The following is a 20027-nucleotide window of genomic DNA, read 5'->3' on the forward strand; positions in this document are numbered from 1 at the left end:
CTGAGACAGGGTGCATACAGAGTATATTAGAGAGAACAAAGTATTAGTGAAAATGACTGTTGCCCCTCATCTAGTGTTCAGTAGAAATGTCTTTATAATTGTATTATATATTTTCGACACTGATGACAAAAACACATATTTAATCTTTTTGTGCATTTTTCCTTACTGGTAACCATATTTGACCTGAAGTAGCAATACAGCAAAAATACGTCTTGGCTATAGGGTTTGATTTTAATGGATTCTGCATAATTATGGATTCTGAATAGTTATAGTCAAACATTTTTTTCTCTAGATGCTCCCTTTCCATAACATATACCAAGAATCAGCTTCTCTGTCACACAGTTCATAGGGCTCTCCTCTGACTTTTGTGGATAATGTCATCATTTAGGGATAATCATGTGGTGGATCTAATCCTGGGGATTAGAAACACTCACATGGTTTTTATATTAGGGTCACAAACATTATAAACACAAACCCAGTCTGCTTTTTGACATTTTTTGTATTCATGTGTAGATATTTCACCAAAATTATGCCTACTGTTGGGTTAACAACAAATGGTTATGTTTTTCGAGTGTTTACAAACTATTGTTGAAATTTAAAAAACTTAAAAAAAAAACAAAAAAACTTTATAATTCTATGAAGTGACACTGTACATATTCTGATCTTACACACAAAACCTGCCATTTTTATTTTGGTATTTTCAGAAAAAAATACTCAAACATATTCTCCTTCAGTAAAACATACTTTACTTCAAATTGCTATAAAAGACCCTAAGTATGTTCCATAATTATCACAAATAATCAGCTCAGTCAGAAACATATTACTGTAAAAATGCAATTCATATTAAACAATGTTTTATTATTTGACAAATACTTAACAGAAAAATTGACAAAAGGCTTTAGACATTAACTAAATCAGATTAGTCAATTAATCATTGTAAACAAATAAGTTAACCTGTCTTTCACATGTAAACAACTTAGCTCGTCACTGTTTGTAAGCAATTCAGGTTAATTTCTGACAATGTTTTGTATGAAAAATGGTGTAATGAAAAACAAAATAAAGTTTTAACAATTTAAAAAATAATATAAGAATAAAAATTAAAAATATATATAATACACTACAATACAATTTGTTTCAAAGGTTTCAAAATACAGCTAGGGCAACTTTTAGGTCCAAATCTCTTAAGAATCACAAACTGTAGGTTCATTACTTGGGTTATTGTAAGAATGGGCACATGTTCTCATTTAGATTTGAGCTCTGTGGGCATATAAATCTATAATAAAGAAGCTTTAACGCGCGTCAGAGATCCGAAAGTAATTCACAATATCTTATATGTACTGAGGAATCCAATAACACTTATATATAGGCGAATGGATATTCAGTATGAATCTGATGGTCAGACCCAGGAAACAAGCAACGCCCAGTGCTCTCTGTTTTTCTTTCTCTCTCTCTCTCTTTCTTTCTCTCTCTCTCTCTCTCTCTCTCTCTGCCTCTCGCTCTCTCTCTCTCTCTCTCTCTCTCTCTCTCTCTCTCTCTCTCTCTCTCTATCTCACACACACACACACACACACACACACACACACACACACACTCTTCCCCACCCCCATCAGGAGCATCACTACCACCATCCTCCTTTACAGAAACATTTTCGTCATATCCCGCCTCATGCTTTTATCCACTCTTGTCGGACTAGTTTTCCGCATCATAAATTCCGCAAAGGTCGCGCGTTCGGTGAGGACATTTAAAGGAGAATTAGACTGACCTGTCATCCACTATCATAATATATATGTCGTCCGTTGCGTGCATATTTTTCGCTACGTTATCTGTAACCAAAAGAAAAGGAAGCAGCCTCAAATCTATTGTATGGGACCCATCACGAAGGCTGAAGAACAGTGGTACCCCCTAAACACTGCTGGAAGCAAAGTGAACGAAACGATTAACGAATGGAGGGACCTATTCATCGTTTTAAATTCTAAATAAATGGTAAGTATCTATAAAGTACATGAACGGAAAAATACACGATCTATTTTGCTGCTACTTACACTTCGTTTAGTCTTCAGTTTATTTAAACCATAAGATGGACAACCGTTACACACGACTATTGGATGGGAAGGGTTTACAATGACAGTGCTGTAAACAGTCCTTCACCAGAATATTCGTAAAATGCAGTCTCCACTGAGTCTTTCATTAAGTCTGAATTTGGTTTAGAACTTGGCGTGATTTCAGTTCAGTTGAGAATTTTCATATGCAGGCTGTTGGTGTCATTTGAGCTGAAAGTTCATTTGTTCAAAGACAGTAGTCTCCATACGTCTGAGGCTACTACCAAGATTTCATCACTAATCGGGCTATTTTATTCTCGGTTGATCCTTGTTATTTTTAACAATGAATTATTATTATTATTATTATTATTGTAGCTCTTTCTGAATATCGTGTTGGCATTTTCTTCATGTTTAAGTTTTTTTGTGATGTTTTGTGTTTAATTCAAAAGGCAATATATGTTTGTTTCTAACAATGTTAATGACTAACACTTAATGCTAACTCAGTCCTTTATGTGAGATTATTGCTAGAGCTTTCACTTTAAAGAAGGCTTTTGTAAAAAACATATATATTTTCTAGTTGTTTGTAATCATTTTAACTGACTTTTTACTCAGTTTCTCCTGAACGCTGGAAAGGTAGAGCAACCCCAAATTCTTTAGCTCTTCCACAGGCTCTTACACAGGCTTTTAGACTTGGCTGTTCACTCCGGACCCACCATATTAGAAGTGCTGTCCTACAGTTACTGACCCTTTAGGTCACCTGCCTTAGAGGTGCATTTTATAACTGTATAGTTACATACTGCCATGTTGCCCTGCCTAATTTGTAAAGTATTCACCTCATGGCTGGTCAGTTTCATTCCACAGGATCAATATTGATTGGATGTTGTATGGGGGGTGGACCATTCTTAACACAGCATTGACGCTGATATGGTAGCGATGTTGTGCTGATATATGTGTATCAGATACAACAGTGTTGCAGTCTTTAAACATGGTAGTGTTCCTGATTCTGGGTTGACAGTAATTGTATCTTGCTCAGAGGTATTCAACTAGTTCTGTGGTCAGACAGTGACCACCGATGAAGAGTTGGAGAATAGAATATCCTTATACAAATTATATATTGTATATTACATGGTGCTTGTAATAAATTAAAGCAGTTGGTGAGTTTATTCTGTACTAAAATGTTATGTTTGATTTTATAAAAATTCTACTGGATTATTTATTTAATTAATTTTTTTTAAAAGAGGTGATCAATTTATCACTGGTTTACGGTCCTGCTTAGGACTGACTGATGCAGTAGCAATTGTACGACATCTTATGAGTTTCAAAACATTATATTGGCAGAACAAATAACCTAGGACTGCTAATGATAAACCACTTAATTAGGCACATGTGGAATTGAGTCTAAGAGCCTGAATTACAGCCAATGATACACAGCCAATGGTATATGTTTTTGCCTTGGCTTTCATGAAACACTTCATGAAATCAGACAAAGAACTGAGAGCAAACTTTTGATGCAAGTAAAGAACAACTGCATAAAGGTATTTCATTTCTTATAACACAGGTTATATAAACCTTCATTAGAAATGAACAATAAGCAAGTGGTTTAAATGTATTTATTTATTTCTCACTGAAGGAAGGCTAGTCCCAAAAGCTCGTTAGTTAGGGTGAAATGGTTTTATTTGTTCATCTGAATATCTATCAAAATCTTGTCCATGTCCCTGTGTGGCATGTTGTTTTTTAATACTTTTTATTTTAATGGTCACAGTAATGTAGGTCCTGCTCTTCATCTCATCTGACCTCAGTGAAGCTCAAATTGTAAAGGGAGCATTTTTCTCATGGCCTGCATTCACGACAGCCGCCCAGCTTCACCGTGTGTACTAGGCTTCGGTGTTCCCGCCCCCGAGCAATCCTTCCGTGACCTGGAATCACCTGCCTGCACCCCAGAAACGGACCTGACTCCCACCCAGTGTGTCCTACGCAACGTGCTCTCAATCGACACGGGCCAGGCTCACGGAGAAGGCCACAGCCCCACCCCCAGTGAGGATGCCCAGGAACACTTTGCTAACAGTGTGCTTAAGCTCCATGAGAACGAAGGAAGCCGAGCTGAAGCAGAGGCCCCGGAGGCAGGCCCTGTTATCCCAGGACACAACAGCTGGCTGCATTGTCAGCCAGGAGGAGGGGGTGGCTTCCTGGAGGGTCTCTTTGGGTGCCTGAAACCCGTTTGGACTATGATTGGCAAGGCATACTCCACAGAACACAAACATAATAATGATGGTAAGACAGAGCCATCATTTTGAAATGTTGATTTACCATGATAGAAGCAGACTTAACCTTTTTGACTTGATCAATTATTCATTTAGAGAATTTGTGTGATTTCATATTGCATTCAGTGCATTTAATTATGTTTTATTTTTTGATCATTCAATTTGTGCAAAACATATACTGAGTACTGGAAAAACTGGCACTGGAACAGTTTTAGACCTCAAGACTATTATATATGACATTATTACAAAAAAACTGGAAAATATTTTCTTCAGAGTGAATGGAGTATTAGTAGCAACATAGAGGACAAATTAAATGTGATAATAAGTGTCACACCTTGAGACAGCAGTAATTGATACTGTATGTTAGGAGCATATCTGTTACTATTTGAATGAAATACCATATTTGCCATAAAAGTTTTTTTTTTTTAAATCAAGCAAATGTTATACTATTTAAATATTCAAATATAATTTAGTAACTCAAGAATTTGCACACAGTTAAAAAGATTTTTCACATTTAATGAAAATGATTTTATAAATCAGCTTTGGCAATTGGCTGAAACATTTGGTGCCAAAACATTTAAACATTTAAAAATGGACAGATATAGTAGGCTCCAAAAGTCCACTAGAAGCAAATTCTTTAAAAAAACAACAACTAGAAATCACACTTTCACTCCTTCAGCTTTATCATAGTTTATTCATTGTTCCAACCTGACTGGCCATTGCCTTTTTTTCCCTGCCTGTAAATGAGTTTACGTGTCTTTCTCTCTCAGACATGTGGGAGGTGCCATTTGAAGAAATCTCAGACTTACAGTGGGTCGGTAGCGGGGCCCAGGGAGCAGTCTTTTTAGGGAAGTTCCATGGGGAGGAAGTAGCTGTTAAGAAAGTGAGAAACATCAGAGAAACAGACATCAAACACCTCCGCAAACTGAAGCACCCCAACATCATCACCTTCAAGTGAGCATCAAAGAACAGTGCCGTAGAGCTGCACTACACCACATTGTTTCCATTTCAGTTTGGTTTAATTCATTTTATTACTAGTTTTAGAATGCATGGCATCTTCTTCCACCTTTTCATCAATATAGATGACAGGGCTTCGCCCTTTGGTTGTCTGCATTACACGTTCATTGGTCCCAGACCAGCTAGTTTATGGGGCCAGAATAGAACCAGCAATATTACGGGGCAGAGATCCATTTAGTTGCAGTGGGAAAATGTGCAATTGTTTTAGCTTTTAGTACCAACAACAGCACCGGTATCACACCAGTGAAAAAGTGTTATTATTTATAGTCACATTGAGTTTGGTGCCACGAATATGTATTGAACTTTTTAAAATGCATCACTACAGTGACAGCAAATGTATTATTTTCACAGTGTCATATAAGTTGAGAATTGTTGTGGGCACAACAACATTGATTTATATTAGAATTTTAAAAAGTAAAAAAAACAAACCAGTTGCCTTTTCTCCTTCAGGGGCATTTGCACACAGGCTCCCTGTTACTGTATTATCATGGAGTACTGCGCGCAGGGTCAGCTGTATGAGGTGCTACGTGCAGGTAGAAAGATCACACCTTCACTGCTCGTAGAATGGTCCATGGGCATCGCAGGTGGAATGAACTACCTGCATCTCCACAAGATCATCCACAGAGATCTAAAGTCCCCAAAGTGAGTGTTCTCTCTTTAATGGACATCCTCGAGTTGAAAGGCATTCGATCAATCTAAAATAATTGATCCTTTTGCCTTCAAATCCACTGCAGCATGCTGATTACGTACGATGACCTGGTGAAGATCTCAGACTTCGGCACCTCCAAGGAACTGAGTGACAAGAGCACAAAGATGTCTTTTGCTGGTACGGTGGCCTGGATGGCTCCTGAAGTTATCCGAAATGAACCTGTGTCTGAAAAAGTTGACATTTGGTAAGCGATGACATAGTTGATGGATATTTGCACTCCATTGTTATAGCTCTTTTTAACACAGCATATTTCTGTTGTATCAAATGATTCTTGTATTTTTGAGTTGCATTTGTAATTGATTAATTGTAGAATTGTAATTTATTGTATAGCAGAATTGATTACACTGCATATCTGAAACTAAGGTCTGGGTTCTTGCGAACTAACTCCATATTACTGGGAAGAAAAATTTTAAATTATATATTCTTTTATTGCGGCATAGAACAAACCTCCTGTGAGGTGCCTATATTTAATTTAAATAAATAATAAATATATAATACTTTTAAAAAACACTTATTATTTATTGTTAAAGTAGTAGTATTATAAATGATAATTATAGAAATCATTGTCAAATGCTTTATCTAAAAATCATTATCGAGGGCTGATCTAATGCTCATTTTAGGTCTTTTGGAGTTGTACTTTGGGAGATGCTGACAGGAGAGGTGCCATATAAAGATGTAGACTCCTCTGCCATCATCTGGGGTGTTGGAAACAACAGTTTACAGCTACCTGTGCCACACACCTGTCCTGATGGCTTCAAGATTCTACTTAAGCAGTGCTGGTGAGAGACAGGATGCACACACGAGATGGAGGACCTACACAACATAAAAGATCTGAAATGAGGATGCCTGAAAGGTTCAATCAAAGTCGTCATTTTCTTGAAAAAAACAAAACAAAACAAAAATAAATTAAATATCATCACAGCAGCATCTAACAAGAGATATACAGGATTATGGCTTCCTACTCACTTACTAGAATAAAAGAATAAATGTTAACTTCAGCATCAAAAAGTCACTGTCAGAAAAGTCACTGTTGTACGCCTGTCGATCGGCAAATTCATTGATTTTGCTTTGAGATTAAAATATAAATAAGTTGAGGATGAAGCTTCCTTTCATAATTACTTGTTATTTTTGTTTAACAATTTCTCAGGAACTGCAAACCCAGAAATAGACCTTCTTTCCGGCAGATTCTTCTCCATTTGGACATAGCCTCAGCTGATGTTCTGTCCACTCCACAGGAAACCTATTTTAAATCTCAGGTACTGGGATTACTCAGGTATTAGGCTCCCTTAGACACTCTGATTTGAGAGTTTCTTTGCAACCTGTCATAAATGTGCTTTCAAAGTTTATTCTTAAATATTTTAAGATTCCGTTCCTTATGTCACTACTGAAATAGTGACATTTAGGGAAATGAGAATGTCTTGATACAAGTCTTGATGTAAGGCGTGGTGGCCCGAGTGCCGAAGGGCGAGGGGCAGGACGCACAGACTCCAGAGACGTGGATGAACATTTATTTACATATAACGACATCGGTACTCACACGTATTACACACGAGAAACACGAACATGACACGGTGAACAATAAACACAGACGAAAAACACGAATACATTTAATGATGATGAAAAGAACATTAACCTTAACATTAACACGTTACATCAACAATGACCAACACTGCACACTTCGACACAGGTTTAAATACATATAAACAAACAAGGTGCAGGTGTGGCCACAAACAGATCCTCCCAGTAGAAGTGGCTGGCCAAACCACGTGACTCGCGGGAGGCAAGCGTTTCGTGACACTTGATTTCGGCAAGGAATCAAATAATCAGTTACTGACTTCTTCGTTTGTGTGTAGTGTGCAAAATCAATTAGACACCTTCTTCTGAGATTGAACAGAGAATGTGGACCTGATCTAAATTACAGAGCGCATTGATCACCATCACCATTAAACAAGCTGAATGAAGACATGAGCTCTCTCGGCTATGTGGATTATGTCATAATGCAGTCGGGTGTCTTGTAATGTGCCTTTAGGCAGAGTGGAGAGATGAGGTGAAACAACAGTTTGAGAAGATCAAATCTGAAGGTACCTGCTTGCACCGACTTGACGAGGAACTTATCATCAGGCGTAAGGAGGAACTAAGGTGAGCAGAGAGTGTCCCAGAGGACAGTGGTAGCTCAGTGGTTAAGGTTCTTGACTTATATTCAGAAGGTTGACAGTTTAAGCCTCACTGCTGCCAAGCTGCTTGCCTGTGAGCAAGACCCTTAACCCCCAATTGCCCAAGTTGTATTAGTTTATAATTGTAAGTTGCTTTGGGGGAAAAAAAAGCATCAAATAAATGCTGTAATGTATGGAGAAAACAAAGGTTCAATAATCCTAACTTAAAATTAAAAAAAGTTCAGGCAGATGATGATCGGAGAATCCAAATGTGGATTTTATATCTGTGGTAGTGAAGCTAGCAGTAAAGGAATAGAAAGAAAAGTTCAAACTGGATTAAAAGTTCCGTTTAAAATGGGGCGATATAAGGAAACCTTAATGGATTAAACTGACTGTGCGTTGCTTTTTGCTCTGTTTGTTCTTAGGCATGCCCTGGACATCCGTGAACACTACGAAAGAAAGCTTGAAAGAGCCAACAACCTTTACATGGAGCTCAATGCAGTTATGCTGCAATTAGAGTTAAAGGAGAAGGAACTACACAGGTGTGTAGAGTGGGTGGTGGTTGGAGGGGATGGAGAAACACTCTGATGTGAGCCGAGGAGTTTATGGTGACTCATTACATACTGCATGTTATGCTAGGACCCATTTTTGCTCTCTCCACAGATGGTCACTCGAGTGTCATACACCAAACCACTATAAACCAGTGTTTATAGTCTTTATATCTGGTTGTATCATTGTAGTAAAGTGCACATGGCTAGAGTGTTAATTCTAGCTTGTGAACAATAGTTACCTAGTATAGTAATTAGCCTCAATAATAAGGTTTTCAAATTCCATTTTGTTCGGTCCTGTGGTATCGCCTTTGTCCATGTAAAAGATTGCATCAAGGCTAGAGACCGCTCCATGAGATACTCTCATTTAGGGCATGTCTTTTTAAGTGGCTTTATTTTGTCTGCAGATCCCTCAAATATAAATCAGCCTTAAGATAGTCTTACAGATGTATTTTGGTCAAAGGTTTAATCATTATTATATTTAAATCACGAATTCTACAGTCACACACAGATCCACAGAAAGGATACATTTCAAGCTTAATACTACTTCATGCTTAGATCGTAATGTGATGTATCTCTGTGTTATTCTGTGTTCAGACGAGAACAGTATCTTGATAACAAGTATCCTGGCCTGTTCAAACATCACAGTACCAGACAAGGAGGCTCCAATTCCATGGATAAACTCATTAAAAAACGCAATGTACCTCAGAAACTGCCTTCTCATAGCAAAAGGTATGAAACCACAATCAAAGCAAAAATGCCACATACTTTAACACTGCAGAGGATTTTCCTATTTATATACAAAGTTTTTTCCCCTTATACCAATGAAAATACTTTAGTAAATCACTTTTAAAAAAAGACTTGACAAACACTGATAATTCTGTAAGGCACCTTATACCAAGGAACTACATCAGCAAGTAGAGTACCATGGAATAATCTTGTTTGTACTTACAGAGTAGAGTAGAGTCTGGCTACGTAATGTCTGTTTGAGTTCAGAGCCGTTCTTTCAAAACATTGCACTTCCACAATCCTCAACAGACAGTAACACCTTTAAAAATGTTTATTAACATTGTCTCTGGATTGTCAACTCATTAACATTTCTCTGTAACTAGACTGACTTAGCTGGCAATATGGTCAGTGAGGTCAAATAGATTTTTTGATTAAATAAAATAACTGGAATAATATAGTTTGTTTCTAAACAGTGCTGCCTATTAACCACATTTAATCAGAAACACCCACTTTATTAGAAACATGTAATAATTACAAGTATCTTGATCCCTGTCATTCAGGGTTGGATATATACACCTGGTTAATTTCAGTTCATATTGCCCTTTTTAGCAGGCTTCTTAAACACACAGTAATGGCTACATCTATAAATTTGGCTTTTATAATACTTTTATAAATTGCATGTGAGGTCTAAGGACTCCTACCAGCTGGAATACATTTCTACCTTCCCCTGATGAGTGTTTGAACTACCTCTAACCAAACTGACCTTTCCACCATCCATCTCCACTCCATGATGACTTATGACATAGCCCAAGAATGCATTGCTAGACTTATGAAGCTTACAAAATTTTATGTACAACTTGTTCTCAAGGAGGCCAGAGAGAACACCTGCACATGTTCATTGTGCTCAGATACATTTTGAGACTAAAATGAGGATGTCGTCAAAACAAGCAATGATCTAATGAAATGATCCCAGAGGATTTCCTTAAGGAAGGACTGAGTGCATACTGACCAGCCCATCGCTCAACACCCAGTGCTCGTAGTGACTCTCTGATCCTAATTACGTTATAGGCTCTCCTGAGACCTTAGCAACCCATATCTGCTCAAGTGCTGAGAGCCTGAGGGGAATGATGGTATTTCACAGTAATTGCACAGAGACCCGCGATAATTGATACAAGGCCCAAGGCTCCCATCCTTCTTTTCTGCAAAAAAAAAGAATCTTGGTGTGACTGATAAAGTTGAGGGACTGTTAAACCCTGAGCAAGATGAAAAAGTGAACATACTTCCAGGCAGGAGCTCAGTATGTTGGGGAAGTTCACTGGCCTCACTAAACACCTCTGACATGTCTTGATATGTTAGGGGAATGGCAGCAGAGGAGTTAATGTCAGAACCTTTGTTAGTGGCAGTGTAACATGGCAAGGATATACACTCAAGAAGGCATTGGGGACCCTAAGAGGGGAGTTCTCACATCTCCCAGCAGAAAGTTGGATTGTGTTGGAATCCTTCATGTGGGATTCCAGTGTTCATTATAAGTGGGATAGTTTGTTGTAGAACATCTCCTTTACTGAGGGATTTGCCATAAAGGCCTCACAAACTAAAAGACAGAGATCAGCAGGAGGGAATGTGAAGCTGAGTAGCCACTGCCCATGAAACCATGAAACTTCGAGTTGCACACAAATCTATGTAAGGGTTGTAAACATAGGATCACTGTTTTGGCATTGAATATTCACAGGAACTGTATATTTATGACATTTAATTAAAGGTTTCTCACCTTTTGATTTACTGGGTCAGAGATGAGGACAATTGTGGTAGCAATGGTGGCTTGCAGCACAGTAACTACACAGCACCTGCAATCATCGTTATTCCTTCTCTTCTGGGAAGAGCCTGGCATGGCCAGTTTCCATGGGCATGGGTTCTGAGGTCAGAGTTCATCTATCCAGTTCAAGGCTCAAAGTTGATCAGGAGAGTACAGGCATGAAGGTTGGGAGCTCACATAAGATTGTTGTAATGGCCAGCTGGATGTCCTGGGAGAGGGTTAACTGTCATGGCATGCCAATTCAGCTACAAGTGCATCACTGAGGCCTCTGCTGTTTTTGCATTGCCTCATTCCATTCACTTTTTGCAGATAGGACACAGTTGATGGGCAGAATTACGTCCCTGTTTAGTAGTCGTGCCCCTGCCTCTTGTTATGGGATGATTGACTGTTCCTTGTTCAAACTCAGCACATGTTTGCATAAAGGCCACCACCGCTTCCCTTCTTCTGAGGACTATTAAGACTTTATTATTGTTTATAATAATAATAATAATAATAACAATAGAGGAAAAAGAACATATAAAGGAAATCACATCCATTTGAAAAGAAAAAAAACAAAAGTATAAGCTAGTAATACTGATAATTAAAAAAAACATTTGCTATAGTTTTAGACAGAGTGCGTGTGTGTGTGGGTATACATGTAACTGATGTCTTTATAACCCTTTGTTTCCATCCCGTGACGAGCGTCTCCCGATCTATGTCGAGGGTGGTGGCCCGTGTTGGGTTATTTCCACTGCTCTACATTACCTCCAGTATGGCCTGTTGTGTTGACTACGTGTCCATCTATTCCTTCTTGATAGTGTCTGAAAATGTATGCCAGCCATATGTAGATGAAGTTAATGAACGTATGGTGATATTTGTATTTGTAAGGAGGTGCATAAGGGTTTAAAGGTTGAGTAAAGGCTGCTATTAAGGCTCCTGAGTGGTGTAGCAGAAAACTGTTTGGCCTATCATTGAGAGATCATGAGTTTGATCCCTGCTGATGCCACAGCCATCTGTAGCTGGGTTCCCAAGAGAACAAAATTGGCTTTGCCCTCAGAGAGGGAGGGGTGGCTCTCCCCTGTCAATTACAGCAACACTAACCAATCATCGGTCTCTGTGAGCTCATGCATCAGAAAAGGGGGGGATATACTCTATATTGCCAAAAATATTTACTTGTCTGCCTTTGCATACATATGAATTTGAGTGATATCCCAATCTTAATTTATAGGGTGTAATATGATGTTGGTCCACCCTTTGCAGCTATAACAGCTTCAACTCTTCTGGGAAGGCTTTCCACAAGGTTTAGGAGTGTGTTTATGGGAATTTTTTACCATTCTTCCAGAAGCACATTTGTGAGGTCAGACACTGATGTTGGACGAGAAGGCCTGGCTCTCAGTCTCCGCTCTAATTCATCCCAAAGGTGTTCTATTGGGTTGAGGTCAGGACTCTGTGCAGGCCAGTCAAGTTCTTCCACACCAAACTCGCTCATCCGTCTTTATGGACCTTGTTTTGTGCACTGGTGCACAGTCATGTTGGAACAGATAGGGGCCATCCCCAAACTGTTCCACAAAGTTGGGTGCATGAAACTGTCCAAAATCTCTTGGTATGCTGAAGCATTAGCAGTTCCTTTCACTGGAACTAAGGGGCTGAACCCAACTCCTGAAAAACAACCCCACACTATAATCCCCCCTCCACCAAACTTTACACTTGGCACAATGCAATCAGACAAGTACTGTTCTCCTGGAAACCACCAAACCCAGACTCGTCCATCGGTTTGCCAGATGGAGAAGCGTGATTTGTCACTCCAGAGAACACATCTCCACTGCTCTAGAGTCCAGTGGCAGCGTGCTTTACACCACTGCATCCGATGCTTTGCGTTGTGCTTGGTGATGTAAGGCTTGGATGCAGCTGCTCAGCCATGGAAACCCATTCCATGAAGCTCTCTTCACACTGTTCTTGAGCTAATCTGAATGCCACATGAATTTTGGAGGTCTGTAGCGACTGACTCTGCAGAAAGTCGGCGAACTCTGCGCACTATGCACCTCAGCATCCAGTGACCTTGCTCTGTCATTTTACATGGCCTACCACTTCATGGCTGAGTTGCTGTCATTCCCAATCACTTTTACTTTGTTATAACATCACTGACAGTTGACTGTGGAATATTTAGTAGCGAGGAAATTTCAAGACTCGACTTGTTGCACATGTGGCATCCTATCACGTTACCACGCTGGAATTCACAGAGCTCCTGAAAGTGACCCATTCTTTCACAAATGTTTGTAGAAGTAGTCTGCATGCCTAGGTGCCTGGTTTTATACACCTGTAGCCATGGAAGTGATTGGAACACCTGAATTCAATGATTTGTATAGGTAAGTGAATACTTTTGAGAATAGTGTATGCTGCATGATATAGTGATTGACAGCCCTCATCCTTTCAGGGTGACTTATGATGTGTGACATGGGAGACTTATTTGATGGATGGGATTTAATATGACTAAATTGGGGGATGCAAAAATAGATTATACAAAAAAGTAAAGACTATTTCTTTTTCTGTGATTTCTAAATGTTTTTCTATTGAAATATGTCCCATGAAAAGGTTTGTCCACTGATATTTAGTAAGTGCTTTGATTTCTAGATAGATACAGTGGTTTTCTTCATGAGTTAGAGAGATTAATGATGGATTCCTGGGTTTATTGGGGAGGTCTAGCTGTCTTAGAACCAGATGTTGGAATATTCATTTAAGACTGACAAGAGTGCATGAATTTTGGATGTCCAGAATGTCTAAACTTGTCAGGTTCAGGTAATCTTCAGTGCTACTTAGAGAGCATTGTGAACATGTGTCTTTTTGCTAGACCCATTTTTAACATCTTATGCTGTGTCATGTTTGTGCTTTCACTCAGGCTGACATGACATGGTTTTTAAAGCATTGTAATTGTTGTATGGATATATTTAAAAATATTTCACCTGAGAAAAGTTTCAGAATATTCTATTTGTTAAAGTTGATTCTGGGCATCTTATTGTTCCAATAAAACCAAAAGCAGTGTCAAGAGATTTGAATCATTTGTCAGGAGCGACAGGAAGTATTCAAAAGATATAATTGATACAGGGCAGAATTTTCTTTTTTATTCTAGCTGTTCAGCCTATTAAGGTTAGAGGGAGATTGAACTAATGTTTGAGGTCATCTTCTATTGTTTTTAATAAAAGGTATGTAATTATGGGTGAATAGTTCTAATAGCCAGGGGGAAATGTTAATGCCTAAATAGATATTATTGAGAATATGCATTTTGAGAAAAGGACTCAGAGTTGCAGGATCCCAAGTGTTCTCACAGTTGAATATAGTAGCATGAGGATCTGTGAACTAGATCAGGATAGCATGAACATGAGGATTCCTTTGAAGAATATCTAACCAAACTTACCCCATATGTAGTACTCATTCATTAACCAAATTCAATGCATTAAGATTTCAGTTTGCAATAAAGAAAATGGAGTACAGTAAAAGTGCACAAAAATGGAACTGGAAGTAGCCAAGTGACTTACCTGGGCTCCCATCTTATAAAAGTCCAGCAGGGGGATCCCATCAGTAACCTCAAGTGACAAGGAGCCCTTGTTCCCACTGTGCTAGGATGTTTGCCTTTACTGTTGTAGTGAGGCTGCTTTCATTTTCGCTCCAATAAAAATGCCACATACTGTAACGTCTGGCTGGGTCCTCGGTTGGTCTGTAATTCAGTACCAGCAAGCAAGTTGAGTCAGGACACAGGTGTGCAGCAGCATTTATTAGGGGCAAATCCATACTCAAAATACATAACAGTCCCTCGTCATAGAACCTGGAGAGGGGCGGATAGCAAGAAAACATAAAACCAGGAACACAGTGAAAGAGACAAAAGTTTAATCTCTGAGAGCAATGAATGACAGCACAAGAGAGGAAGACAATATATGCTCACAAGTATATTACAGGGAAACGAGACCCAGGTGCAAACATGGTTCTTAGCACCATGGGAACTACAACATCAAGGGGGGGGGGGTCACCGTGACAACTTGCTCCTCTACATAATAGTGGATATTTTGAAGCAATGTTTGAAAAATAATCAAATTAGCTGCAATAAGCATTTAAATCCAATTTAATTTGTACATAATTAAAAAAACAAAAGGATAATTAAATAAGGATTTCATATTGCCTCTCTGATAAAATGGTACTGGAGGCAGTCCTCTTCCCCACAGAACTATCTAGACATGTGGCTAAAGTAGAATTAAGAGGTTACTTGAATACAAATTGTTTTAATATCAGGTCTGAATGCAGATGACCACAATATATATATCTGTAAATAAGAAAAAAAAACAAAAAACAAACAAACAAAAAAAAAAAACTGTCCCCAGCCTCCCATTTAGCACAAGAAGCATGCTCTTGTCAAAAGACTGCTGGGGTTTTTTTGTTTTTTTTAATGGACAACAATAGTGAGCACAATACAATAAATTTAGTTACAAGAAGGGTTATCAGTATTAGTTGGCAGCCACTAGAAAATCATGATTACCTCCTATATGCTATTAGTAAAATATTTACAAAATATAAAGTGTTGTTTTGAACATTACATTTGAGCTTATTGTACAATGTCTATCACCATCTCTCCTAACCAGACCTGATCTGCTGAAGTCAGAAGTTATCCTCCCCAAACTAGACTCTTCTATGACCCAAGTCACCATTCCGTCCTGCGCCAACAAGACTCCCACCTCACCTGCTCGCTCTCGGAGGGGTAAACCCCGTTACCGCAAGGTGGCCAAGGGTGGTAGCAATGACCTCGCCAGCCTGAAGACCATGTTTTCTAGTTCTCTACATGAAAAATCCCCAAGAAACCACAGCAATGCTCCCAACATTACTGTCCAATGTAGAGAGCAACACCTGGGCTCCAGGGCAGCTTACAGAGATGATCGGTTGCCGAAGAAAATGTCCTCCTCCAGTCCAGACCTCATCTCCACCATCATGAAGGCTGAAGCTGAGAGCCGGCGCCAAAGCTCAGACACTGGGCCTGAGAGAGGAAGCAGCCTGAGTGCTTCCGCCACATTAGGTGGTGTTAGTGGAGGTGCAGGTGGTGAAGCTGAAACACTACCTTGCAGTGACACTCCCAGTGATGACACATTTGTCCCGTTCTCCAAGAGGCCCGAGTGTTCTGCTGCTAAGGTATCGACAGGATCTCCACAGTTAACTCAGACAGGAAGTAAAAAAAACGACAGTGGGGTATCACAACGGTTACCTAGGCAGGATCAGAGGCTCACACCTGCAACTATGCTCTATCGAGCAGCAATCGCACGCACACAGGTGAGTAGACACCCCACTACTAGCAGCATGCAGTAGGAATGTTTGGTGAACAGAGATGGAGTCGAATGCAGGAAAAAAGAGCAGTTGAATCCGGTAAGGGCAATCCCAGTCGTAGTCAAAAACAGGCAAATAAATCCAATGGGGAACAGGGAAAAAAAGGTAATCCAAATATACAGGCTGAGATCAGAGTAACCAGAGAAAACATATAACAATATCCAAATGCTCAGAAATGTAAGACAGGCGAACATGACTTTGCAAAGACTGAATGAACACAGAAGGGTATATATACAATGACCTATAAGAATAATGAGACACAGGTGAGGCTAATAATAATAAGGGGTTTACGGATAACATAGTCCTTGGTAGATGGCGCGCTTGTGGCAGGCGTGACAGAGGTAATGTGGTGTTTAAATATGCCCTGACAACTCTGATGTGATTATATATTTTATGGGCTTACTGATTTGGTTTACTAATGTACATTTTAATTGTTTTTAAAATCAGCATGGTCATTTTAAAAGATATGTCCATATCCAGGTATTGCTCTAGTAGAAACTAAAACATGAAATTAAAAAAAATGTAAAAATTCATTGCCATAACATTTTCATGGTGATAAAAAATATTTCTAAACCAGCCATTTGAAAATATTATTAAATTGCTAATTTTAAATTGTGGAAGAGTGATATTTCTCAAAGAAGTGATTTTTTTTATTGAAGCATTATGTTCTGGTGTGTCTTGACTGATGTTTCCTGAAAGGTCTGTATTTTGTATTTTTGCATTTTGTTTTGTTACATTTGCTAAATGTTTTCTAAATTTATTACCAAAATTGAAATGTTCATAGATGTGGTCTAAGAAGTAAGTTTTGTTTTGCTGTTGTTATTTTTTTGTGAATAACATTACTGAAAGCACAATAAGCATGTTGAAGTTCTTTAAAGATCTGCTCTATAGTCATTTTGAAATTCTTTAAGGATCTTCTCTGTAGTCATGTTACATTTTTTAAGGAGCCGGTCTAATCTCTTGATCTATATATTTTTTAAAATATATTTTTAATAATATTTTATATATTTTTTTTGCTTCTTCATTTTTTATGAGAGCAATATGAAGTAATTTTCATTACTTATTACTCATTACTGTTTTAGATGTTTCTCAAAGTATGCAGTGCAGATATTCTAGGTGTACTGTTGGTTTCTAAGTCCATTCTTGTTCAAAATAAATGTATCTGATTAGTGAAATGTTAACACTCCACCTTGAAGGAGGTTGCCTGTGTTTTGAATGCAATGAATGAGTTAAACTGTGTAATAGTGAATAGGATTTATGCAACATGGCTCAGTTGAACTATAACGTCTAGTCATGTGACTTGGATCATTCACTAGGACAAATCCAAGAACCATTTAATAATGCTACTTCTTAAAGTTACCACATGGATATGCTAAAATGTGCACAATTGTATGTGACTTGACACACTGGAAAAACCTTTGTCTTAGGTGACTTAGGATTTTGAGGGTTTATCAAGGTTCATGCTTCCATATGTATGTTCTGCCACATGGTTTCTCTGTGCCTACTTTCCTGTACTTACCCTATTCTTTCTCTACTGCAGCGGCGAGGAGCATCGTCAGAAGAGGAAGAGGGAGAAGTGGATAGTGAAGTTGAGTTGCCACAGACATGGTAAGTTTCAATGACAATATGTTCTAAACAGCAAAGCAAACAATGGGATGACATTAACAATCATAGAAGCCAAAGATACTTTGTATAAAAGTGTTCGCTAAATGCCATAAATGTCAGCTAAATGCCAAGGTTATGAGATAATTTTATTGCTGTTGGCAACATGAGAAAGAGTCATGTGAATGAAACCTTGGTCATAATTTTGAGAACATGGTTTGACAATTCAGAATATCATAAATGGGTTGGAAATAAATTAACAGTAATACATACCTTTTGTAATCTACAGTGTAGGGGAAACTCAGCAAATTTGCTAACATAACACTTGGCAAATGAGCAGAATCCTATTTGCATTTAATCTGCATACTTTCTGAGCTTGTGTAAGTATAATATGACTGTGGAGATTGATAAACACTCTTCTGCTTTTTATAATTCCATTTTCATAGTTAACACTATTAAACTATTTTATGTGCCAACGAGTGCATGGACAACACTCAATAGTCTTTTTAAAAAGTGCTTTTGAGTAACTGTTGTAAGATGATTGTAACCTGATGGTCTTTTTTGTTTTTTTTGTTTTTTTTGCAAGATGATACTAAGAATAAAAACATTTTATTTTATTCAGACATTTGGTATTATCAGCTATTTAAAATATATTTTTTTCCTTCAGTGGTCCCATTTATACCTTTATTTTAACTACTAAACTTATCTCCAGAATTGTAAACATTCTGAATATAAATTAAGGATATGAGAATTAAGTACAGTAGTTTTAAATCTTGACACACTTCTTCTCTGTGTTCCTCAGTCGACCCACGAGTATGATGAAGTGCCACTCAGTGTCCACCTTCAGTTCTGAGAACCTGTCAGATGGTGAAGAGGGCAACACAAGCGAACAGTCCCATAGTGGTCCTCCTGATGTGGTCAGCACTATCACCGATGACCTGATGTCCCAGGAGTCTGAGATTCCTGCCGACCCAACAAGCTTCCCCGTCACAGAACTGTAACAAGATTTGATGAAAACCATTATGTAGGTCAGTTTTAAAATGCCGAGATCACCTTAATTAATGCAAATTATAAATCCAAATATATAAAACTGCAGTTGACAGCAAATGTCTTGGAAATGTAATTAGCAATCCACGTCATTCTGAATGTTTTATTTAATTTTATGCAGTGACCACTGGAATTTCCAGCACACTCAGTTAATTTGAACAAAAATTAAACATTTTTCATTATTTGTGTTTTTTTTCTGATCAACACCATAAACATTTAATCCTAATTACATATCCTTGCACAAAATCCTTTTTTATAAACATATTTTCTTTCTGAAAAATATGTGCCATAATCATTGGCATCCCAGAGTGTGGTGCTTTGGCAGTCTGAATCTGTGTTGACCTCTGTATTTTGCTGAACACTTTTAAACATTTCAACCTTAATCTGTTCTGAAAATAAAGCAAACCCCAAACCATTGGTTGAGGCATGCATATTCTGGTTTGTTTCTACTTGCAGTCAGAGCTGCTATGTCAGAGATGAACTACAGGAAGATTAACATGCCACAACTATTTACAGTATATTAAGTTGCAGATTAATAGTTTTGAAGGTTTAAGAGGTATAATTATTTTTTTTCTCCTCAGAACAGTGGCATGCTTGATGCCTCTAACTGACAGATTTCACAAACTGCAAACAACAGAAACCTTAAACTGTTGCCTGTAAATGTTCACATTTATGTATTTATATGTATTATATATTTATTTCTGCATTTGTTATTTTTCCATGTAAACTACAGTTTTTACTTCATCTTTTTATTGGATATATGAACATT

At 38.2% G+C, this 20027-nt stretch overlaps 1 protein-coding gene across 2 annotated transcripts; it reads left to right on the forward strand.

Moving 5' to 3' along the window:
- Window positions 1-1577: 1577 nt before the first annotated feature.
- LOC113578945 (mitogen-activated protein kinase kinase kinase 12-like) lies at window positions 1578-19504 on the forward strand. 2 transcript variants are annotated; one of them, XM_027012503.3, is made up of 13 exons: window positions 1580-1983; window positions 3802-4310; window positions 5071-5254; window positions 5768-5959; window positions 6052-6210; window positions 6647-6805; window positions 7174-7282; window positions 8056-8165; window positions 8605-8721; window positions 9325-9459; window positions 15877-16555; window positions 18150-18217; window positions 19014-19504. In XM_027012503.3, exons 2-13 carry the CDS (start codon window positions 3872-3874, stop codon window positions 19210-19212), a joined length of 2550 nt encoding a protein of 849 aa, XP_026868304.1. In that variant the 5' UTR covers window positions 1580-1983; window positions 3802-3871; the 3' UTR covers window positions 19213-19504. The 2 variants fall into 2 exon arrangements, with proteins under 2 accessions (XP_081561250.1, XP_026868304.1); XM_081705124.1 differs by lacking the exon at window positions 9325-9459 and having other exon boundaries at window positions 1578-1983.
- The last annotated feature ends 523 nt before the right edge of the window (window positions 19505-20027 follow it).

The sequence above is a fragment of the Electrophorus electricus genome, chromosome 22 (genome assembly GCF_041902795.1).
Source record: "Electrophorus electricus isolate QZ-2024a chromosome 22, ASM4190279v1, whole genome shotgun sequence".
NCBI classification, from domain to species: Eukaryota; Metazoa; Chordata; class Actinopteri; order Gymnotiformes; family Gymnotidae; genus Electrophorus; species Electrophorus electricus.